General features: G+C 44.5%; 1 protein-coding gene across 1 annotated transcript in view; it reads right to left on the bottom strand.

Annotated features, from left to right (window-relative positions):
- The window catches only part of MRE11 (MRE11 double strand break repair nuclease), a 152,013-nt gene that overhangs the window by 30,550 nt on the left and 99,626 nt on the right, over nucleotides 1–21,837 (bottom strand). The window contains exons 17-18 of the mRNA XM_075266124.1: nucleotides 15,155–15,219; nucleotides 14,080–14,147 (exon numbers count right to left, since the gene is read on the bottom strand). Coding sequence (XP_075122225.1) covers nucleotides 14,080–14,147; nucleotides 15,155–15,219 — 133 coding nt within the window. The remainder of the gene's footprint in view (nucleotides 1–14,079; nucleotides 14,148–15,154; nucleotides 15,220–21,837) is intronic.

Raw genomic sequence — 21,837 nt, 5'->3', positions numbered from 1 at the left:
TAAAGATCGCCATATTGTAACGTGACTACTTCATTGCAACGTGAGGATGTCGCGATTGTAACTTGGAGTCACAAAAAATGTGAACGCTTCTCAATTCTTTTCCAGCTGCAAGTCGCGGTCGCAACATCCCCTAGTCACAATGTGACTCCATTCACTTATATTAGAGAAGGAATTGCAGGGCGACACAACAATCTTTGGTAATGTGAACTGTCATGTCTATAGTCGCCATGTAACTCTATCAAGGCCGAGCGTTACATTTGTAGTGTCTACGTACGTGTACACACAGCCGTGGGCCAGATACAATCGCTGCCAGACAGTGAGAGCTCTGAGACTGCACAGATGACAAATCTCAGGATTGGCACCAATCTATGTAGATTTCTGTATCGCAGGGGGCGACATGGACTTGGAGCCCGTTTTAGTATGCAGGGGAGACTTCAGGTGCGCCTGCCAAACCTCCATTACTTTCCTCCACATTGTGCGTTTTACGCCTGACTGATGTCGGATATTTATAATGAGTTGTCAGGCGGTGTCCTCACATAATAAGAGCAATACCGTAGGTGACAACTTCAGCCGCCGCTGTTGTCGCAAGTGCCGAGGCTCATTTATCAAAACCGTTTAAGTGAAAAATGGCCACGGCAACTTAGATTTTATTTTTTAACCCCTCACTGACCACCGAAACGCCATCTTACAGGACCGTAGAGTGAGTATTACCATGGTACAGAGGTCTACGGACAGCTCAGAGACTGCTGGCAACAGCCGGGATCAAAGTGACCTTCCATCATGGCCATTAAACCAACGACCGGCAAGGTCAAAAGCGACCAGGGGTCTCCTCCTCTTACTTTGGGCACTGGGCATCTTGGAGAGGTGTTCCGGGACTTGGACACTTCCATACAGTAAGCCTTAAAGGGGTATTCCAGGTTAAATCGTTGATGATCTCTTCTTAGGAAAGATCATCGATTGAAGATCGTCAGCGGTCCGACACCTAGACCCAAACACTGCAACTTCTTCACAGCAAACCAAGCCTAGCGCGTACATATATATATATATATATATATATATATATATATATATATAGCAGCTCTGCTTAATATCCCAGCTCAGCCCCATTTACTGGAATGGGACTGAGCTGTGAACAGGTCATGTGACTGATGAGCGTGACGTTACATAGGTTCCCGGATTTCGGACCCCTGCTGATCCTTAAGTCCTTGAAAACCCGTTTAACAAGAGAAAAAAAAAATTATAATCATAGACAAAAAAAAAATTGTATAAAGTACCTAAATGGAATAAATGTAAATTAATTCGGTAACTACTTATCTGGATCTTAAAGCGTAACTATGAATTTGTGCCAATAATAAATTTTGTAATATATTTTATTAAAGGGATTCTACCATTTAAACACTTTTTTTTCTCGTTCACATGTCAGAACAGCCTTAAGAAAGGCTATTCGTCTCCTACCTTTATAAGTCATCTCCGGCCCGCCGTTTAGTGAAAAATCCGGTTTTTGTTGGTATGCAAATGAGTTCTCTCGTAGCACTGGGGGCGTCTCCAATGCTGCCAGAGAACTCTCCAGCGCCGCCTCCATCTTCTTCAGGAACGTCCTCTTCATGCGTCTTCTTCCGGTGGTGTCTTCTAACTTCTAGGCCTTGGGCCTAGGGCAAGTCGACTGCGCATGCTCGTGGCCACAAGAAAAATGGCTGCTTACACAGTATTGGAAGCGGCCATTTTCTCGTGGCTGGCGGGCATGCGCAGTCGGCTTGCCCTAGACCCGAGGCCTAGAAGTTAGAAGACACTGCCGGAAGAACACACGGTGAAGAGCTCGTTCCAGAAGAAGATGGAGGCGGCACTGGAGAGTTCTTTGGCAGCATTGGGGACGCCCCCAGTGCTGTTTGGGCACTAGGACCCGCCCCCAGTGCTGCAAGAGAACTCATTTGCATACCAATAAAAACTGGAGAGAAAAAAAAGAGTTTAAATGGAAAATCCCTTTAATACATTTTGACTCCTTTATGTGAAGGCTGAAATATGGCCTTTCTTTACACTCTTCTGTTTCTCTATTACCAGTAGTAAATGGTGTACTGCTGTGTGTACAGGTGGGTGACATGCTGCTTAGGAGTATGTGAAGATTATAATCATGTAATGTATGAAGAATATTGTTATCCGTAAAAGCTGAATGCTAGATATAGTTGCTTATGCTTGAAACTGGTATAATGTTATATGATAAGATGGCGCCTGCATCCAGGATGGGTGCAAGAAAAACAAATGCTTGGCTTGCTGCCAGAAGACAGCTCCTCAAGGTTACCACGCAGGACCGGGAGTAGCTGGCTATATATGGAACTGCTCAAACTTTTTCTGTTTGATTAAGATGTATCATACCTATCAGGAATGAACATGAAAACTTACGTTGTTGTTGTTATCTCTCTTGATTTCTCTGCTACTATTTAACCCCATTTTAATAAAAGTGCGTCAGTATTTCCTTCTTGGTTGAGAGAGGAACGTATACCAACATTGTGTGTCTGGTGTCATTTCCTTACTGCTGGCACTCAGCCTAATTAATTAGGACAACGACCGTTACCCAGGGTTATTGGTCAATAAGTCATAAACAGGGCTTTGACCTTATCACTTACAGGGCGTAGAGGTGGGTGACATGCTGCTTACAGGGCGTACAGGTGGGTGACATGCTGCTTACAGGGCGTAGAGGTGGGTGACATGCTGCTTACAGGGCGTACAGGTGGGTGACATGCTGCTTACAGGGCGTACAGGTGGGTGACATGCTGCTTACAGGGCGTACAGGTGGGTGACATGCTACTTACAGAAAGAAGATTGGGAAGGGGTCACTTCAAAGATCTCTATCTCAGACCTTATACCTCCTGGTGTCATATTAAAGCAGAGATTCTGAGCTTTCCTATGCCACCAGCATCACAGTTCTAGACCTGACAAAAACTAGAGATGTCCCCAGTTGAAAACACAGTCGGGAGTGGTTGTTGCATGTATAGCATCTATTCCCAACTCTGTCTTCAACTGGTATTTCTGGTTATATATCTGGTTATGACACAGTTAGAACTGTTCTATGTGGTATAAAGCCTGATATATAGTCATCTCAAGTGACCTCATCTCTAGTCTTAGCCTCTTCCCCTACGTATCATAATATACAAAATTCAGCCATGTATACACATCCCTACACCATGCACTGCTGGCAAGTGACAAACAGGGGGGCATAAAGAAGGACCCCAAAATATATTTGAGGCTGGGATTTCACATAAAGGAGTCACAAATTGTTAAGAACATATATAACAAAATGTAATATTAACACAAAAGCAAAAGTTGTCCAAAAGTTTATGTATGCTCTAAAAAGAATGGAAATGGTATAGTGTGGGCAAAAAAAAAAAATTACAGAAAAAAGAAATGGTTTAGCATGAATAAAAAAAAAACTATGACAAAATGGCTTTTAGCGGTATGAAGATCCCAGTAATGTGCATGTACTTAAAAAAAATCGCCTAGGAAATGTGTCTTAAAAGCTACAACTCCTGCGTGAGAGACGGATTTCAGTAAAAAATAGAAAGTTATGATTGCCTAGGCAAAAAATATTGTTATTAAGGGGTTAAAATAAAATGCTGGGGGTGGCAGTGGGGGAGGGGGGACCATGATTGATGGTCATGTGAAACCCAAAAACATAACAATGCCTACTCCGGAGATCCATGATTACTTTTCTGCCACCTGACATCGTGGTCAATAGGAAGCAAATCAGCAACTATGGCATACAGTGATGTGCATAAGTTTTAGGCAGGTGTAGAAAAAATGCCAGAACATGAGTCTGCTTTTAGAAATAGAAGGGTTAATAATTTATTTTATCAATTAACAAAATGAAGAGATTGAAGAAAAGAGAAATGTAAATTCCATCAATATTTGCTGTGACCTCTTCCCTTTGCCTTCCATCAGTTCTTCTCGGTACCTGCAGATAGTATTTGGCAGAACTCGGCAGGGAGGTTGTCCCGCCATCAGAACTAAGCACAGATCTTCTGTGGATGTAGGCTTGCTCCAATCCTTCTGTCTCTACATGCAATCTCAGACAGACTGGAGGATGTTGAGATCAGAGCTCTGCGGGGGCCGGATCATCACTTCCAGGACTCCTCCTCCAGAACTAAGCACAGATCTTCTGTGGATGTCGGCTTGATCCAATCCGTCTGTCTGTTCATGTCATCCAAGACAGACTGGTTGATGTTGAAATCAGGGCTCTGTTGGGGACTTATCATCATTTTAAGGACTCCTCCTCCAAAGGGCAAAGGTCACACCAAATATTCATGGGATTTATATTTAGTTTTTCTTCATTAAATTCATTGACAAGAATAAACTATTAACCCTTGTATTTTGAACACATTCTTGCAAAGCACACTAAGACTTAGTGTCTACTTAAGACTTTTCACATCTTCACCTGATTTGTTGTCCTATCATTAGAATCCCTTTTTCTACAAATACCACGTTGGAATAGTCTTTAGAAAGACTACTCTTCTCCTAACTTTGTTGTTATGATCCACACCGCCGTTCCTGAGACATTTCTTATTTCTTCCATATGCAAATGAGTCTTCAGAAAATACAAGGGGCGTTCCCTGTGCTCACCGATGACTCTCCAGCGACGCCTCTGTCTTCTTCTGCCGACGCCTCTCCTCCATGTCAGTTCGGCCATTTTCCTGTGACCGAACAGACACGCGCAGTTGGCTCTGCTGGCTGATAATGCAACCGAGAAGTGTTGGCAGAAGAAGACAGAGGCGTCGCTGGAGAGTCTTCGGTGACAGGGGACGCCCCTTGTGTTTTCTGAAGAATGGCGGTGCGGATCAGAATAACAGAGTTAGGAGAAGAGTAGCCTTTCTAAACGATATTCCTACGTGGTATTTGTAGAAAAAGGGATTCTAATGATAGGACCCATTTTCTTCTAAGCCGTCCCACTTTGAAGAACAAAGAACAAAAAGTGTCTAAATATGGTGCATTGGTGAAAAGTTGGTGTAGGCCAACTTTTTGGTGCAAATTAAAGGGGTTGTCCTGGAATTACAGGAAACTCAGGGATGGCCGGAATGGGTATCCTCAGTACTTCATTCAATAGTCCCAATCCTGTTACCCTCCCGTGCAGGGACTTGCTGGGCCTGAACCAAGGAGATTCACATGGGCACTGAAACCAATCACTGGCCTCAGCGGTTGTCGGAGAGGGACCGGTGACATCACCAGTTCTTTCCTAGTGACCACTGAGTCCAGTGATTGATCTGGGCGGTCATGTGAGCCTCTCCACTTCACGCCCAACGAGTCCCTGCACGGGAGGGTAACGGGAGTGTGGCTATACAAGAGGGATTGGGACTGTACAAGGGGGATTGGGACTGTACAAGGGGGATTGGGGCTGTACAAGAGGGATTGGGACTGTACAAGAGGGATTGGGACTATACAAGAGAGTGGTACTGTACAAGAGAATTGGGACTGTACAAGAGGAATTGGTACTATACAAGAGAGATTGGGACTGTACGAGAGAGATTGGGACTGTACAAGAGGGATTGGGACTGTACAAGAGAGACTGGTACTGTACAAGAGGATTGGGACTGTACAAGAGGGATTGGGACCGTACAAGAGGATTGGGACTGTACAAGAGGAATTGGTACTGTACAAGAGGGATTGGGGCTGTACAAGAGGGATTGGGACCATACAAGAGGATTGGGACTGTACAAGAGGAATTGGTACTGTACAAGAGGGATTGGGGCTGTACAAGAGGGATTGGGACCATACAAGAGGATTGGGACTGTACAAGAGGGTTTGGGACCGTACAAGAGGATTGGGACTGTACAAGAGGAATTGGTATTGTACAAGAGGGATTGGGACAGTCCTTGCCAGTGATCGCTCAGGTCAGGGATCACGTGGTTGTGTGGCCGGGGCGTTGTTCGTAATAAAAGTCTATGGGCAAGCAGGGAACAGCACAGACATGAGACAAATCCTTCTTATATGGGAGAGACATGTCTCCAAGATTCTGGCAAGGACATATTACAAGAGCTGTAATTGACAACATGTATAATCTGTGCATAACAGAATATGGAAATCTCATTGGTTATCATAATCCCCTAAATCCCTGTCAATCCAAAAGACACCGTTGGAAGTTTGTAGAAGATTTCTGGAAGAAAATTAAAAAAAACAAAATTTCCAGGTCATTGGTCTGTTAAAATAAGAAACCAACTTGTGAATATAAAGCAAAATCTAGCCAGAAAATTCGTCCATGGGTCGGTGCCCGCCAGTATAATCTGCATCATACGTCTGTCATGGCCGACTACATATCTCAGCCGCACATAGAACGGGGTCTTGCTCGTAGTTGGCAGATGGAAGAGCGAGGATTAACCTTGCCGGAATCCCCTTGAGAACATTTGCTTTGTGTTTCCGCCGTTCTTCCTTCAGGTTGTATAAAGCAGGAATCTTATTTGTAGCGATGATAAGGACGACGTGCGGCGAGAATGACAACTAGGGATGGATCGGAATCACCATGTGAGACGTCAATCGGAGGCATAAAGTGGTGGAATCAGCCCCGAAACAATGCCAAAGAAATATAGATGTACGGTGGGAAACAAGGATATGGGGAAAAATTCTCTTCCCGGACTCCTGTGGGTCCCAAGACTTTCAGAACTTCTCGTCAACCTCATTTATTAAAGGGATCCTATCATTGGATTCCCTTTTTTCTCTCAATAACACGTAGGAATAGCCTTAAGAAAGGCTATTCTTCTCCTACCTTGAGATGTCTTCTCCGACTCTGCCCGAGGCCTAGAAGATTGAAACCCAGGATGCAGGGAGAGGCCGTTACAGAAGAAGATGGAGGCGGTGCTGGAGAGTTCTCTCGCAGCATTGGGGACGCCCCCAGTGCTGCGAGAGAACTCATTTGCATATTGAAGAAAACCGGGACTTCTATCGAATGGCAGCGCGGAGAAGTCATCTAAAGGTAGGAGAAGAATAGCCTTTCTTAAGACTATTCCTACGTGTTATCGAGAAAAAAACGGGTATCCAATGATAGGATCCCTTTAAAAGGTACATGTATGTTATTTAAAGGGGGTTTCTAGAACTTACATATTGGTGTTCTATCCTTAGGGTAGGTAGGTCACAAATATGTGATCACAGGGGTGTAATTTGAGGGGGTGTAGAGGGTTTAGTCACATCAGGGCCCAGGAGCCTTAAGGGGGTCCCTAAGAACTGGTATCAGTATTGAGATTGTAGCTTCCATCTGGCCCATAAGCCAAGAAGACCCACAGATTACCCCGACCACACTAAGGTGGATTAAACTCCTTAGCACCCGTAACCATCACTATCAAGAATTTGCTTATGGATGAGGTAGGGGGCTCCGGACAAAAGATTGCACTGGGGCCCACAAAACTTTAGTTACGCCACTGTGTGGTCCGACACCAGGGACTCCCATGAATCAATTGCTTGAAGAGTCCACAGCGATCATAAGTGCTTCAGCCCCTTCCGTATCATTGTATTAATCAGTCACATGGTACAGCAATAGCTCAGTCTCATGCAAGTGAATGGGACTGAGCAGCTATAGCAAGCACAACCGCTGCGATACATTACAGCACAGTGCACGGTGTTCAGCGCTCACCTGGGTGTCGGACCCCACTGGTCCATATTGATGACCTATATTAAGGATATGTTATCAATGTATAAGTCCTTGAAAAACCCTTTAAGTCTAAGGCCCCACGTTGTGTTTTTTTTTTTTTGTTGCAGATTTTTTTGAGTTTCAGGAGTGGATTTAAGAGAAGGGAATGGTCTGAGAGCTTTCTATAGGTTTCTCATTCCTTTCGTAGCCATCCTTGGCTTTGGCTCAAAAAACCACAGCAAAATCTGCAACAAAAAAAGCTGCGTTTCTGCAACGTGGGGTTTAAAGATTATTAAAATATATTTAAAGGGATTGCCCAAGGAGTCTTTTTAAGGTGGGGATTTAGAGGTTGTACTTAGGGGTTCTGGACTGGTTCTGACCCGGAGTCATGTCATCAGATCCAGCACCTGGTCCCAGATTGCTCTGCCGCCTTCTCCTCTCCTATTTCACAGGTAGTCATTGGATGACTATAGTAATAGCCCCAGGAGCTACCCAGGACAAGAGGGAGGAGCCAGAGCAACCTGGGACCAGGGTCTGGTTCCAGCCGTGTGACCTGGGACCTGTTTGTTCTTTTTTTGTGCAGACGTGGGGGGTTGTCTATTTGCAAGTGATTTTTTTTTTCCAAAAAACATTTTGTAGTGCTGTTCTTTAAGATTATGTAAAGACTACTTGGAGGAATGAACAACCTGCATTAGATGCGTTGTCACTCCGCAGTGTTAAATAAAGCTTAAACTAATCAATACTTTATTGGGATGTAGCAAAGGAACGACAATGAGAAGCCTACAGCTATGGACGGCATTACATTAGAGAGCCGGGGAAGACAATGAGCCGTAAATTTCATCATCGTTTGGAGGTTTTGCCCAGCTTAGCTAATGTACTATGACAGTGGTAAGGAACGGCCAAGCTCAGCCTAGAACTTACACAACATATAGTTGTGCCACAAGGGCTTCTGTTCATCTGCTCAGGCCTTCTGGACTGACGGAAAATCAATCCTATAAAAATTAGCTGGCTGATTCTTCCTTATCGGCGGCGAGGGCACTGAGATATCCTACTAGTCTCACTGCTTAAAGAATATATCAGCATGGTGAAAAATAGGCCCCTGAAAAAAGAAGGGGTGCATAGAGTATTCAGAGGGCCACATTCTGAAACGTAATCTTAAAGAGGACCTTACAACATCTCCACTCATTTCAATTCTTCATATCTGTTAATAGGCGTCACTCTGCTGATTCCAGCACAGTTGGAATTTTCTCTCTAGCCCCCACCATTCCCGAGAAACCAGTACAGATGTGCTATTTAGGTTCTGCAGTGTCAGAAAGGGGGCGTGACTCAGACCTCCAATCAGAGGCAGCCAGTGTCAGAGCTCAGAGTCACACCCCTTGTCTGCTCCTGCCTGACACCGCCCCCTGACAGTGCAGAGCCTAAATAGTATATTTGGTACCAAAACTAACAGCATTGATTGCTCGGGAATGGTGGGGGCCAGAGAAAAAATTTCAACTGCGCTGGAATCAGTGGAGCAGCAGCTATTAAATTATGTAAAGTGCTGGTCTTGTTGGAGGTAATGAAAGATACTCTTTAAAAGGGTTGTCCAGGGACTGCAATTTACCCTACATCCTGTGCATTTGTTTATCCTGACCCTGAGGGTTTCAGGGGCTGATCACCTGATCAGAACCAGCCCCGCCCCTTGAGACACTGCGCCTCTGGCTGGTTGACTATAGTAAACTGTACTATTAAAATGGTGTACTGTGCTAGCTACATGGTGCAACACCTAAACAAAAGAGAACGCCACCTGGAATATTTGGCGACTGCAATATATGTGGACAAAACACCGTTTTGCCTTGATTTTTCCCTCAAAGAGGCTTTCTGGGAGTTGAATATTGACAGCTAGAAGTCCCTCCATATCAGTACTAGCCGCACTGCGCCCCCACAGTGCCAGGATAATGTGGTTCCAGCTGGGAGTATGATACAAGCCGTGACCCTGTGACCTCCATTGCTGCTAAAAATGGCTGCTATACCGTAGCTACAACCTGCGCCCAACTGTGCGAGGAAGCTATAAAAGGTATCGAGCAGCACAAACCTTCTCTAAGAGCAGGAAATCCTTGTACAAATCCCCCACAAACCTCCAGACTCCCTTAACAAGCCTACGTTCTAGTTATTAAAAATGGATGAACGGACTGGAGTCAATACATGAAAGCCGCTTTAGTTTTCCCACTGTCAAGTCCCCTCATGACCATTATTTCTAACTTCGAAAGAACAAAGGAGCCGGAGCTGGAAAACAAAGAGGCAAAGGACTACTTCAATTAAGTAGAAGTCTTATTCACAGGCGGGAGTGTATACTGTACATCAAAGTAAGTGGCCCCCACCCACGAGTGCTAGGCGGCAATGGCGTCCTTTATACGGCGCTGACTTCATCCTAAGAGGAAGCAGCTGTCTCATTAAAGTCAACCATTCACATCGATAAAAAGAGACGTGCGCTGTACATTACCCGAGACCCCGTGGACAGAACCGGGTCGCAAACGTGGCCTTTACCTTAAAGATGTATTACAGGCTTGGAATAAAAACTAGTAATCATAGCGGAATTATTAAATAAAATTATACCGTGATGATAATCATCTTCTATAATACACTGTATAGTCCTAGTCGTAGTCAGTTGCCTGTGGCTCCGTCTACTGTGGCTACAAGGGCTACTAGAGCAAATGGACATCTTAGAAGACGGGGACGGGGTCCCCTGGTTTAGGACCTCATTTACCATATTCCAGATTGGAGTGCCGTTGCAGAAGGCTTTATAACCGATCCAAAGGTCAGGTCTTCGACTTCTAAGTCCCGGAAAACCCCTTTAGGCTAAGGTCTAACCAGACGATTCGCAGCACTAAAGAGCTGCAGAAAAAAACATGGCAGGAACACATTGCAATTCTTCCCACAGTGCTTTGAATGGAAAGTTCACGGCCTGCACGTGTCGTCTTCCGGCCTGGCTTTTAATCTTCTATGCATGCGCAATTGGCTCTGCAAGCAGGCCTCGGTAGATATTCCATTTTCCGTCTTTATGCAAATGAGTTCTCTCACAGCACTGGGGGCGGGCCCCTGCACTCAAACAGCACTGGGGGCATCCCCAATGCTGTGAGAGAACTCTCCAGCGCCGCCTCTATCTTCTTCAGGAACCGGCCTCTAAGCATCGTCTTCCGTCCTGGCTTTCAATCCTCTACGCACCGGCACCAGCACGCGGCCATTTTTTTGTGGTCACACGAGCTCTTGTAGTAAGCGGACACAAAAAAAAAGGCCACGTGCTGGTGCAGGTGAGTAGAGAATTGAAAGCCAGGTCGGAAGACTATGCGTAGAGGCTGGTTCCTGAAGAAGATAGAGGAGGTGCTGGAGAGTTCTCTCACGGCATTGGAGATGCGCCCAGTGCTGTTTGAATGCAGGGGCCCGCCCCCAGTGCTGTGAGAGAACTCATTTGCATAAAGACGGAAAATGGAATATCTACCGAACGGCGGCGCAGAGAAGACATTTAAAGGTAGGAGAAGAATAGCCTTTTTTAAGGCTATTCCCATGTGTTAGTTAGAAAAAAAGAGATTCTAATGATAGGATCCCTTTAATGACTAAATGACTATTTTAGGCCAAGGCCCAACATTGTGGGCCACAGTAAAGAAAAAATAAGGAAAAACTTGGGCAGAAACGTATCTGGGTCAATTATTCCTATAGGGAAACCTTCAGCGTTTCGGTATGAATTGACATGCTGCGATTTTTCTGCAATGTGTGAATGAGATTCACTAGCAGGGACTCCAACTTTAAAGAGGACCTTTCACCACTTTTGGGCACATGCAGTGTTATATACTGCTGGAAAGCTGACAGTGCGCTGAATTCAGCGCACTGTTGGCTTTCCCGATCTGTGCCCGGTGTACAAAGCTTACGGTGCCGGTACAGTAGTGCTCTATGGTCAGAAGGGCGTTTCTGACCATTAGCCAGAGACGTCCTTCTGCCTCGCGGCGCCAATCGCGCTGTGCTGTGGAGCGGGGAGGAACTCCCCCCTCCCGCTCCTGATAATACTCGTCTATGGACGAGCGCTGTGAGCTTTACACCGGGCACAGATCGGGAAAGCCGACAGTGCGCTGAATTCAGCGAACTGTCAGCTTTCCAGCAGTATATAACACTGCATGTGCCCAAAAGTGGTGAAAGGTCCTCTTTAAATACACCTTTATAGGGCAAACAGATTTAGAGGGAGAGGGGGTGTCTATCACTTGGGACTCCTCCTACGAGGCAGGTCGGAGACACACTCTTAAGACAACATGTAGTACTACATCTCTCCTGTAGTGGCCGCTCTATGGGAAATCTGCAGCAGATGGCAATTTCCCACCAAAAATTAGCAGTTTGACGGTATTTCTTATATTAAAGGGGTGGTTTGTGATAAGACAATCCCTTTAAGGGAGACACGCTTGCAATATGTTGTGTCGCAAGACACGCTTTGAATAGACTTGTTGGCTTTAATGTGCATAGTAATGTGTACGGCACGCATAGGCATGGGTATAAATAACACATAGTTGGAAATGACCTTTAACCTTGAGATCATTAATATTATATAACACACCGCCTTATATTTTTTACACAAACACCGTTATACATGCTGCATATTGCGCCGCATATATAATACATCATCCCTATCTATCTCCAAGAAAGGAAAAATTAATTCCGGGGGTCCGACTCTTCCTGAGAGAGCGGGCGCGAGACAAAGTCTGATAACCCGCAGTGTTTTATGAGATTGTTTATTCATGAATCCCTCAGGAACACACATATATACATATATTTCCAGGGGATGGAAACGGTTCGATTGCTATAATATAGTAACACACTTAATGCCGACATGCAGGCAGTAGAGCGTTCCGTCATCCTGTCCACATACCGCACTACTATGCAAGGCTTCTGGGAATTAAAGGCTCCTCCGCATTCATAAAAAGCTAAATAAAAATAAAGTGACATCATCTTCAAGTTCTGTAGCTGCTAATAAGACTATGTCCACACCAAACTTGGAGCCTTTGGTGAAGATGTTGCCAAAAATTCTAGGCAAAAATTTTTGGAAGCTCAATTTTTTTCGTCCAGGACAATGGCGGATCCCATTATAGTTAATGGGATCTGTCAGCCTCCATTGGTTTCCATTCACAAGGAGCGCCCATTCCATTGTTCTGTTCCATCGGATGTGAACCTAGGCCAAGATCTTATTCACGAGACTCAGTTTCCAGTCCGTGTGGTGTCCATGAAAAAAAAATTAGGACACGGCCTATTTTTTTCATGGACCTAATGGAGTTGAATGGGTCTTTGGATAAAATGGATCCCACAAGGATACGTGAAACACGTGGCTGAGAATCGGCTCAATCATGTGAATAAGCTATAAGGTAGGATTGTCAAAAAAATAACCAAAACTGAACAGCAACCACGATAACCAACGTGATTTTGTGCACATCGGTTACTTGGTTCAGTTATTACAATATTTGCGAGGTCCTACCTATAGTTTTGTTCAGACTGGGATTATAATAAGCGTTGGCTCAGGTGTTACTCACCTCTCCCGAGCTCCTGTGTCTTCGGGTCTTCTGGCTGATGTCAGGTTGTACTGAAGCCTCTGATTGGACCTCAGCAGGTCACATGGCGTTGTGACGCATAGATGCGAGCATCTTGACATTTTATGACCCACGTGGCCTGTGAACCTGACGTCAATCAGAAGACCCTAAGACAACAGGGAGTCGCTCCGGAACCGAGAAGAGGTGAGTAACCTCTGGGCCTCCACCAATTATCCTCTGAGCTACTAGGATTTAGACTCAACCTTATCTGCAGATGTTACATACCAGTGGCTACAGGACCTTTGATGACATCACAGTCACGTGACTTCATGACAAGCCAATCACAGAGCAGTAGCACTTAAGGACCTCCCCCTTCCAGGTTTCTGTGTCCGTGGACCCTGACTCGTGTATAAGCCGAGGAAAGCTTTATCAGCATAAAAAATGTGCTGAAAAAGTCGGCCTATACTCGAGTATATAGAATAATTTAAAGGGGTGTTGCCTAAATAATCGCCATTAATTGTAATTGAGGTACAATTCCATATTAATTGTGATTTAGATTGAGGTCACAATCACCCAGCTCTACGCCAAACCTTACTTTATTGACTTTAACATTCAGGTATATGCATTAAAGGGTATGCACAATTTTGCAACTTTTCTTATGGCCCCCTTTGAGACGGCCGTAGTCAATCTTGACCATGTCAACAAAGGGTTAAATGGATGAGATTCCACATGAAAAAATTAGGCTGTCGTTAAGACTAATAAAAAAAAAAAACATTAATCGACCATTATACAATGTGCATTAAATTTGAGCAGAATTTTGATTAAATTAGAACATTTTAAGATCTCTCTTAGTCCTTTCTGATAACACATTCAAAATACGTGAAAAATATTTGGTGCACACCATACACGCCCCACACACAATGTTCAGCCTACCTCTTGTCCACAGGGGCAGATGGGGTGAAGGCGACTAGCTCAAGATCGGAGTCATCGTCCTCTATCTCCTGATCAGATATAAATACTGTTATTAAAAAGGCGAACTGAGTCCTGGACACGTTTACCAACCTTATTCATGTTACTGTAACAGCTACATATTGTGACCTGTTACCTGTAGTGATGTGAATAAAGCACTTGGGCTGAGATAGAAACCTACTATGTAGCTCCAGCAGCCTCTGTGCCTCTGTCTTGCCTTGTTCCCTCCTCCCCTTCCCATTGACTAGTATGTGATGTGATCTCTATGTGAGATGCAGTGTGCCTGCAGTGATGTGAATAAAGCACTTGGGGTGAGATAGAAACCTACTATGTAGCTCCTGCAGCCTCTGTGCCTCTGTCTTGCCTTGTTCCCTCCTCCCCTTCCCATTAACTGGTATGTAATGTGAGCTGCAGTGTGCCTGCAGTGATGTGAATAAAGCACTTGGGGTGAGATAGAAACCTACTATGTAGCTCCTGCAGCCTCTGTGCCTCTGTCTTGCCTTGTTCCCTCCTCCCCTTCCCATTGACTGGTATGTCATGTGAGCTGCAGTGTGCCTGTAGTGATGCAAATAAAGCACTTGGGGTGAGATAGAAACCTACTATATAGCTCCTGCAGCCTCTGCGTCTCTGTCTTGCTATTGGTTTATGCAAAGGTTATGGAAAACGTAGTGACCATTAAAAGGGAGCCTGAAACCAGAACCCAGCCCTGCAGATAGATAAATTAGGGTCACCTGAATCATACATAGCGTTACCTTTGTGAATCACCGCCTCTGTTGCTGAGTTATATTCGTTTTTATCAATATGTAAATGAGCTCTTTGGAGCAACAAGGTGCTGTCATTGCTCCAAATAGCTCATAGGTGTATTGACAAAAATGGCAATATCTAGGCAATGGAGGCAGCGATTCACAAGGGGAAAACACCGATTGATACACGTGACCCTAACCTATCTATCTGCAGGGTAACAGGATCCCTGCAATTTTTAACTTCATATATGACTTTAACCATTTCATTTACCCTCAAGGGCTCACACTACACCCACCTCAGAATAATTCTTTGCAGGGACTTTTCTCGAAGACGCTGGTCTTGAGGTCGAGGACTTAAAGGCTAGAGAAGAGAGACATGAATGCAGGATTAGGATGTTATTCTGTTTGGGAGGGATGAAACAACACAGCCACAAAAGCTTATGTTACAGCATGTACGATTTTAAGGGCTCTCGTAAAGTGAATTCAGTCTGAAAATAGTCTTCTTCACGAGCTCCAATTACCCAGGGACCATATGTGGCGGTCCAATTAACTGAGCACAACAGTAATTACAAGACACAAAGCTCAAACGCCAGCAATAATACGTAATGATTGCGGCCGGCTCAAGAATACTTAAGGTTATAAAGACCCTCTCTCTTTACAGATTCAATGGGCTGATGAGTAATCGTCAAGTTGTGGACAGGACCTTTAAGATTACGCAAAAGTATATAGCCAATAAAGGGTTAAAAATGGATGCTATATGACGTTTTAGGCCCCATTCACACGGGCACGGGACTGCGTATTTTGGTCCTGATTTGGATGCGGAAAGCCGCGTAAGAATAGGACCAAAATGCGCCAGCTGCAACTTCCGGCAGTCATGGCTTCCCGCTCCAGAGTAGGCCCAAATGGATGGGCGTAGTCCTGAGGGTGCTGCCACGGCTGAATCAGCCACGGAATCCGCCTGAAGAAAGCTAGCGGGAACAAACCGTTAGCGGTCTGTATAGACCTCTATTGTGAGGGGGCAGATTTTGAAGAGGATTCAACGCCAAAATCCGCCCCCTATTGCCCCGTGTGAACGAGCCCTTAGAGTCCCCCAGTCCACCACTGGGCGCCCAGTAAGTAAAGGTAACATTCCCTTTAATACTATTAACCCTTTCCCACTTAAGTCATTTTTTGTTGTTTTTTTTTCAATTTTTGTTTTTTTACTCTCCATATTCCAAAAAAAACCTAAAATTTTAAATTTTGTTGCCATTCACAGAGCAACATGGGGACTTATTCTGTGCAGGGCAAATTGTTCTAGCACCATTTTATATTGTATACCATGCAAGGAGAATCTAGGAAAAAAAATCAGAATGGGGTGGAAAAAAAACTTCATTTGCGCCATTTTCTTGTGGATTTCATTTGTACAAAAATGACTGTGTGGTAAAACGAAAAAATTCCTTGTAATCTATGCGTTGGCACGATCGCAGCGCTACCAAATTGATATAGTTTTTGGCATGTTTCAATACTGTTACAAAATTCAAAACTTTCAAAAATGCAAAAAATTATTTTAACCGAAATATTCTGACGATTGTAATTTTTTTTTTTGTTGCTGCGTGAGGTGTCTTGATGCAGTTGTTATTTATACTATTTTGGGGGATTTCTGATATTTCGATCACATTTTTATTGAATTTTATTTGGGAGGCGAAACGATGAAAAAACTGTGGCTGCGGATCCTGCGTCCAGGATAAGTGTCAGAAGGCTGAAAATCCAACCAATGGGTCTCTCAGTGACCAAAAAGACAAGAGTCCAAAAGTCTCCGCCATGTGATTGGAACGTCAGTGTGCCTGCACGACCAGTGTTCCATTCATTGCTATGGGGCTTCAGAGACCGCAATCTCTGGCAGCCCCATAGCAGAGAATGGAACGCAGGACACAAGAGCACTGGTGCTCCATATGTTAGGAGAAAGGAAGACAATGAATTCCAGCATAAGAACTCGCGCCATCTGTGACACACTGTGGTGAGAGTATCTCAGTTTGGGCCTCTTGAACTACATCTGGGCCAGGATGGCTCGATGGAACAATGAATTCTGAATTATACCAACAAATTCGAAAGGAAAATGTCAGGACATCTGTCTGTGAGCTGACTCTCAGGAGAAAGCGGGTCGTGGAGCAGAACAACAACTTTAAGCACACAAGCTGTTCTACCAAAGGATGGTTAAACAAAAAAAGTTAACGTTTGTAACGGCAAAGTCAAAGTTCTGAACTTAACCCGATAGAAAAGTTGTGGAAGGAGATGAAGTGAGCATTTCATTCGGGGAAATCTACCAATATAAAAGAGTTGAAGCGAGCAGTATTTGGGGAAACATCCACCAACATAGAGTTGAAGCGAGAAGTTCATGGGAGGAAATTCACCAACGGAGAAGAGTTGAAGCGAGAAGTTCTTGGGGAAAAATCCACCAACATAACAGTTGAAGCGAGCAGTTCATGGGAGGAAATCCACCAACACGGGTTGAAGCGAGCAGTTCATGGTAGGAAATCCACCAACACGGGTTGAAGCGAGCAGTTCATGGGAGGAAATCCACCAACACGGGTTGAAGCGAGCAGTTCATGGGAGGAAATCCACCAACACGGGTTGAAGCGAGCAGTTCATGGGAGGAAATCCACTAACAGGGGTTGAAGTGAGCAGTTCTTGGGAGGAAATCCACCAACATGGGTTGAAGCGAGCAGTTCTTGGGAGGAAATTCACCAACAGAGAAGAGTTGAAGCAATCAGTTCTTGGGGGGAAATCCACCAACATAACAGTTGAAGCGAGTAATTCATGGGAGGAAATCCACCAATAAAACAGAGTTGACACAAACAGTTCATGGAAGGAAATTCACCAACACAAAAGAGTTGAAAATATCAGATATGAGCAGTTCTTGGGGGAAAATCCACCAACATAACATAGTTGAAACGAGTAGTTCATGGGAGAAAATCTGCCAGAAGAACAGAGTTGAAGTGAGAAGTTCATGGGAGGAAATCCACTAACATAAAAGAGTTGAAGCGAGCAGTTCGTTGGAGAAAGTCCACCAACACGTGTTGAAGCAAGTAGTTCATGGAAGGAAATCCACCAACACGTGTCGAAGCAAGTAGTTCATGGAAGGAAATCCACCAACACGTGTTTAAGCAAGTAGTTCATGGAAGGAAATCCACCAACACGGGTTGAAGCTAGTAGTTCTTGGAAGGAAATCCACCAACACGGGTTGAAGCAAGTAGTTCGTGGAAGGAAATCCACCAACACGGGTTGAAGCTAGAAGTTCATGGAAGGAAATCCACCAACACATGTTGAAGCAAGTAGTTCGTGGAAGGAAATCCACCAACACGTGTTGAAGCAAGTAGTTCATGGAAGGAAATCCACCAAAAGAGAAGAGTTGAAGCAAGTAGTTCATGGAAGGAAATCCACCAACACGTGTTGAAGCAAGTAGTTCATGGAAGGAAATCCACCAACACGGGTTGAAACTAGTAGTTCATGGAAGGAAATCCACCAACACGGGTTGAAGCAAGTAGTTCATGGAAGGAAATCCACCAACACGGGTTGAAGCAAGTAGTTCATGGAAGGAAATCCACCAACACGGGTTGAAGCAAGTAGTTCATGGAAGGAAATCCACCAACACCGGTTGAAGCAAGTAGTTCATGGAAGGAAATCCACCAAAAGAGAAGAGTTGAAGCGAGCAGTTCTTGGGGGAAAATCCACCAACAAAACAGAGTTGAAGCGAACAGTTCATGGCAAGATACCCACCAAAAGAACAGAGGTGAAGCAAGAAGTTCATGGGAGGAAATCTACCAACATAACATAGTTGTAGCAAGCAGTTTTTGGAAAGAAATCCACCAACAGAGAAGAGCTGACGCGAGCAGTTCTTGGGGGGGAAATCCACCAACAAAACAGAGTTGAAGCGAGCAGTTCTTGGAAGGAAATCAACCAACAGAGAAGAGTTGAAGCAAGTGGTTCATGGGAAGATACTCACCACATGAACAGAGTTTTGTATAGAGAATTGAACTAAAATTTATGGGTTTAGGTGAGAATTATTTCTGCACAACGGGGGTCACACCACATACTGAAGCAGGGGTTCACATACTTTTTGCTACTCACAGATACTTTCTGATACGTTTGACTCATTTTTTCCATTTGGTTCTTGTCATCTTTTAGGTCATCTGAAAATCTGAGGTAGTTTTAGGTGAAATTTATTCAATAATAGAAAAAATTTCTGAAGGTTTCAAAAACTTTCATGCACCACGGTACTATACCATATACGATATTATGTTTAATAACTGCAATACACATAAGAATATTGTCAGGCAGGTGTGAACAGGCTACAGAGGATCTCTCAGCATACGGTCCCATTTATTCCCAGGTTTAAGAGATGTTTTCTCGCTTGTCTCTGCGGCCCATCATAATGCAATATGCTGCCAATTACCATCCATCAGCGCAGCGCGTGAGGCCTTGAGAGCAACTGCTGATATACAAGTATTACTTACACACGTGTGCGCTACATCCCCAGCCATTCCCTACCCAATAAATATATGCATTTAGGACCCATTAGCGAGAGGACAGAACATCGCAACCACGTTCAGATCATTACATCCATAGATTTGGGAACATATTCACTTTAACCTTATATAATTGCGGCGAGATATCCGTCGGCCATTTGTACTTGTCATTTATTTTTATTTATTTTTTTATCTTCCTCTTTGCTGCGCTCATTTTTTTTTGATAGCCGCTGATATTCTCAGCAAGGGAAAGGCGGATAAGACAATTTAAAGGGACATTGGACCTTAAGGATCTGTTACAAAATCCATAAGAACCTCACAAGATTCGGACTGAACACGTAACCGAAACTGCTATTATATACTCTGGGGTTTATAATAATAAGCGAAGGCCCAAAGGAAGTGAACAAACATAAAAAACAGTGTTACTCACCTCTCCTGGGCTCCGGCACAACCCCCTGTTGTCTTTGGTGTTGTGACTCATACACAAAAGCGTCGCGACACCACGTGAACCGAGACCCAAACACAGGCCTCAGTGGGCACTGATTATAAGTCAAAGTGCCGAAGACAGCGGTGAGCCTCGCCGGAGTCCAGGAGAGGTGAGTAATAGAAATGAGCGAATAGTATTCGATCGAATATCGAATAACATTATAGACTATGGGAAAAAACAGGAATCTTGTTCTGGTTTCCATGTAAACCAAAGTTCGACACATTAGATCCTCCAAGTTCCGGAAGTAGCAGGACGAGGAGCACGAGGAGGTTTTTGCATTGAATTCAATGGAATTTTCCCGCGTGGTATTCGACCGATACGAGTATTAGAATAGTCGTATTAGATCGAATACTACTCGCTCATCTCTAGTAAGTAACACTGGTTGTGACCGAGTCTCCAAAATGTGAACGTAAGCTCAGTTTGATAACAGAGAATTTTTTTTTTTTTTAAAGGGGATAATCAGTGCCCACTGAGGCCTTTTATTGGGTCTCAGCTCACTTGGTGTCGCGAAACTTCTGTGTATGAGTCACAACGCCACGTGATGGTCCCTAACGTAGGTCAAAAGCGTCAAAGACAGCAGGGAGACTCGCCAGAGCCCAGGAGAGGTGAGTAACACTGGTTGTGACAGAAAGTTTGATTTTTTAATTTTTTTTCAAGGGGATAATTAGTGCCCACTGAGGCTTGTCATTGGGTCTCAGCTCACATGCTGTCGCGACACTTGTGTGTATGAGTCACAACACCATGTAACAGTCCCTAACGTAAGTCAAAGTCGTCAAAGACTGCAGTGAGCCTTACCGGAGCCCATAAGAGGCGAGTAACACTGGTTGTAACTGAGTCTCCAAAATATAAATGTAGGTTCAGCTTGGTAACAGAAATTTAGATATGTCACAACGCCACGTGACGGTCCCTAACGTAGGTCAAAAGCGTCAAAGACAGCAGTGAGCCTTGCCGGAGCCCAGAAGAGGCGAGTAACACTGGTTGTGACCGAGTCTCCAAAATATGAATTTAGGTTCAGCTTGATAACAGAAAATTAGATATTCTTTTTAAGGGGATAATCAGTGCCCAGTGAGGCCTGTCAGTGGGTCTCAGCTCACATGGTGTCTTAACACTTGTGAGTATAAGTCACAACGCCACGTGACGGTCCCTAACGCAGGTCAAAAGTGTCAAAGACAGCAATGAGCCTCGGCAGAGCCCAGGAGAGGAGAGTAACACTGGTTTTGACAGAAAATTAGATTTTTTTAAGGGGATAATCAGTGCCCACTGAGGCCTGTCATTGGTTTTCAGCTCACATGGTGTCACGACACGTGTGTGTACGAGTCACAACACCATGTAACGGTCCCTAACGTAAGTCAAAAGCGCCAAAGACAGCAGTGAGCCTCGCCAGAGCCGAGGAGAGGTGAGTAACACTGGTTGTGACCGAGTCTCCAAAATGTGAACATAGGCTCAGCTTGATAACAGAAAATTAGATTTTTATTTTTTTTTTAAGGGGATAATCAGTGCCCACTGAGGCCTGTCATTGGGTCTCTGATCACATAATGTTGTGACACTTGTGTGTATGAGTCACAACACCACGTGACGGTCCCTAACGTAAGTCAAAAGCGTTAAAGACAGCAATGAGCTTGCTGGAACCCAGGAGAGGTGAGTAACACTGGTAGTGTCGCCAAAATATGATTTTTTTTATTTTTTTATTAAAGAGTATAGGATTTTCTTAAAGGGGCTCTATCAGCAAAATCATGCTGCTAGAGCCCCACATATGCGTGAATAGCCTTTAATAGCCTTCAGGCACCGTAAATGTTATATTAACCCCCCCCCCCCCCCCCCCCCCCCCGTTTTAAAATAATACCCTAAAAAAGAATGTGCTCTACTTACCGAACGTGCACCCTGGGCGGGCATTCAGGGTGTGTCTTCTTCTTCATCAGTGTCCGCTCGCGAGCGCCGGACGAAGACGGGACCGGAGGACGTCGGAGGAAGAAGAGGCGTGGAAGAA

The sequence above is a fragment of the Leptodactylus fuscus genome, chromosome 2 (genome assembly GCF_031893055.1).
Source record: "Leptodactylus fuscus isolate aLepFus1 chromosome 2, aLepFus1.hap2, whole genome shotgun sequence".
Lineage (NCBI taxonomy): Eukaryota > Metazoa > Chordata > Amphibia > Anura > Leptodactylidae > Leptodactylus > Leptodactylus fuscus.
The sequence above is the reverse complement of the archived record's forward strand: the minus strand, read 5'-3'. Positions and strand labels throughout refer to the sequence as shown.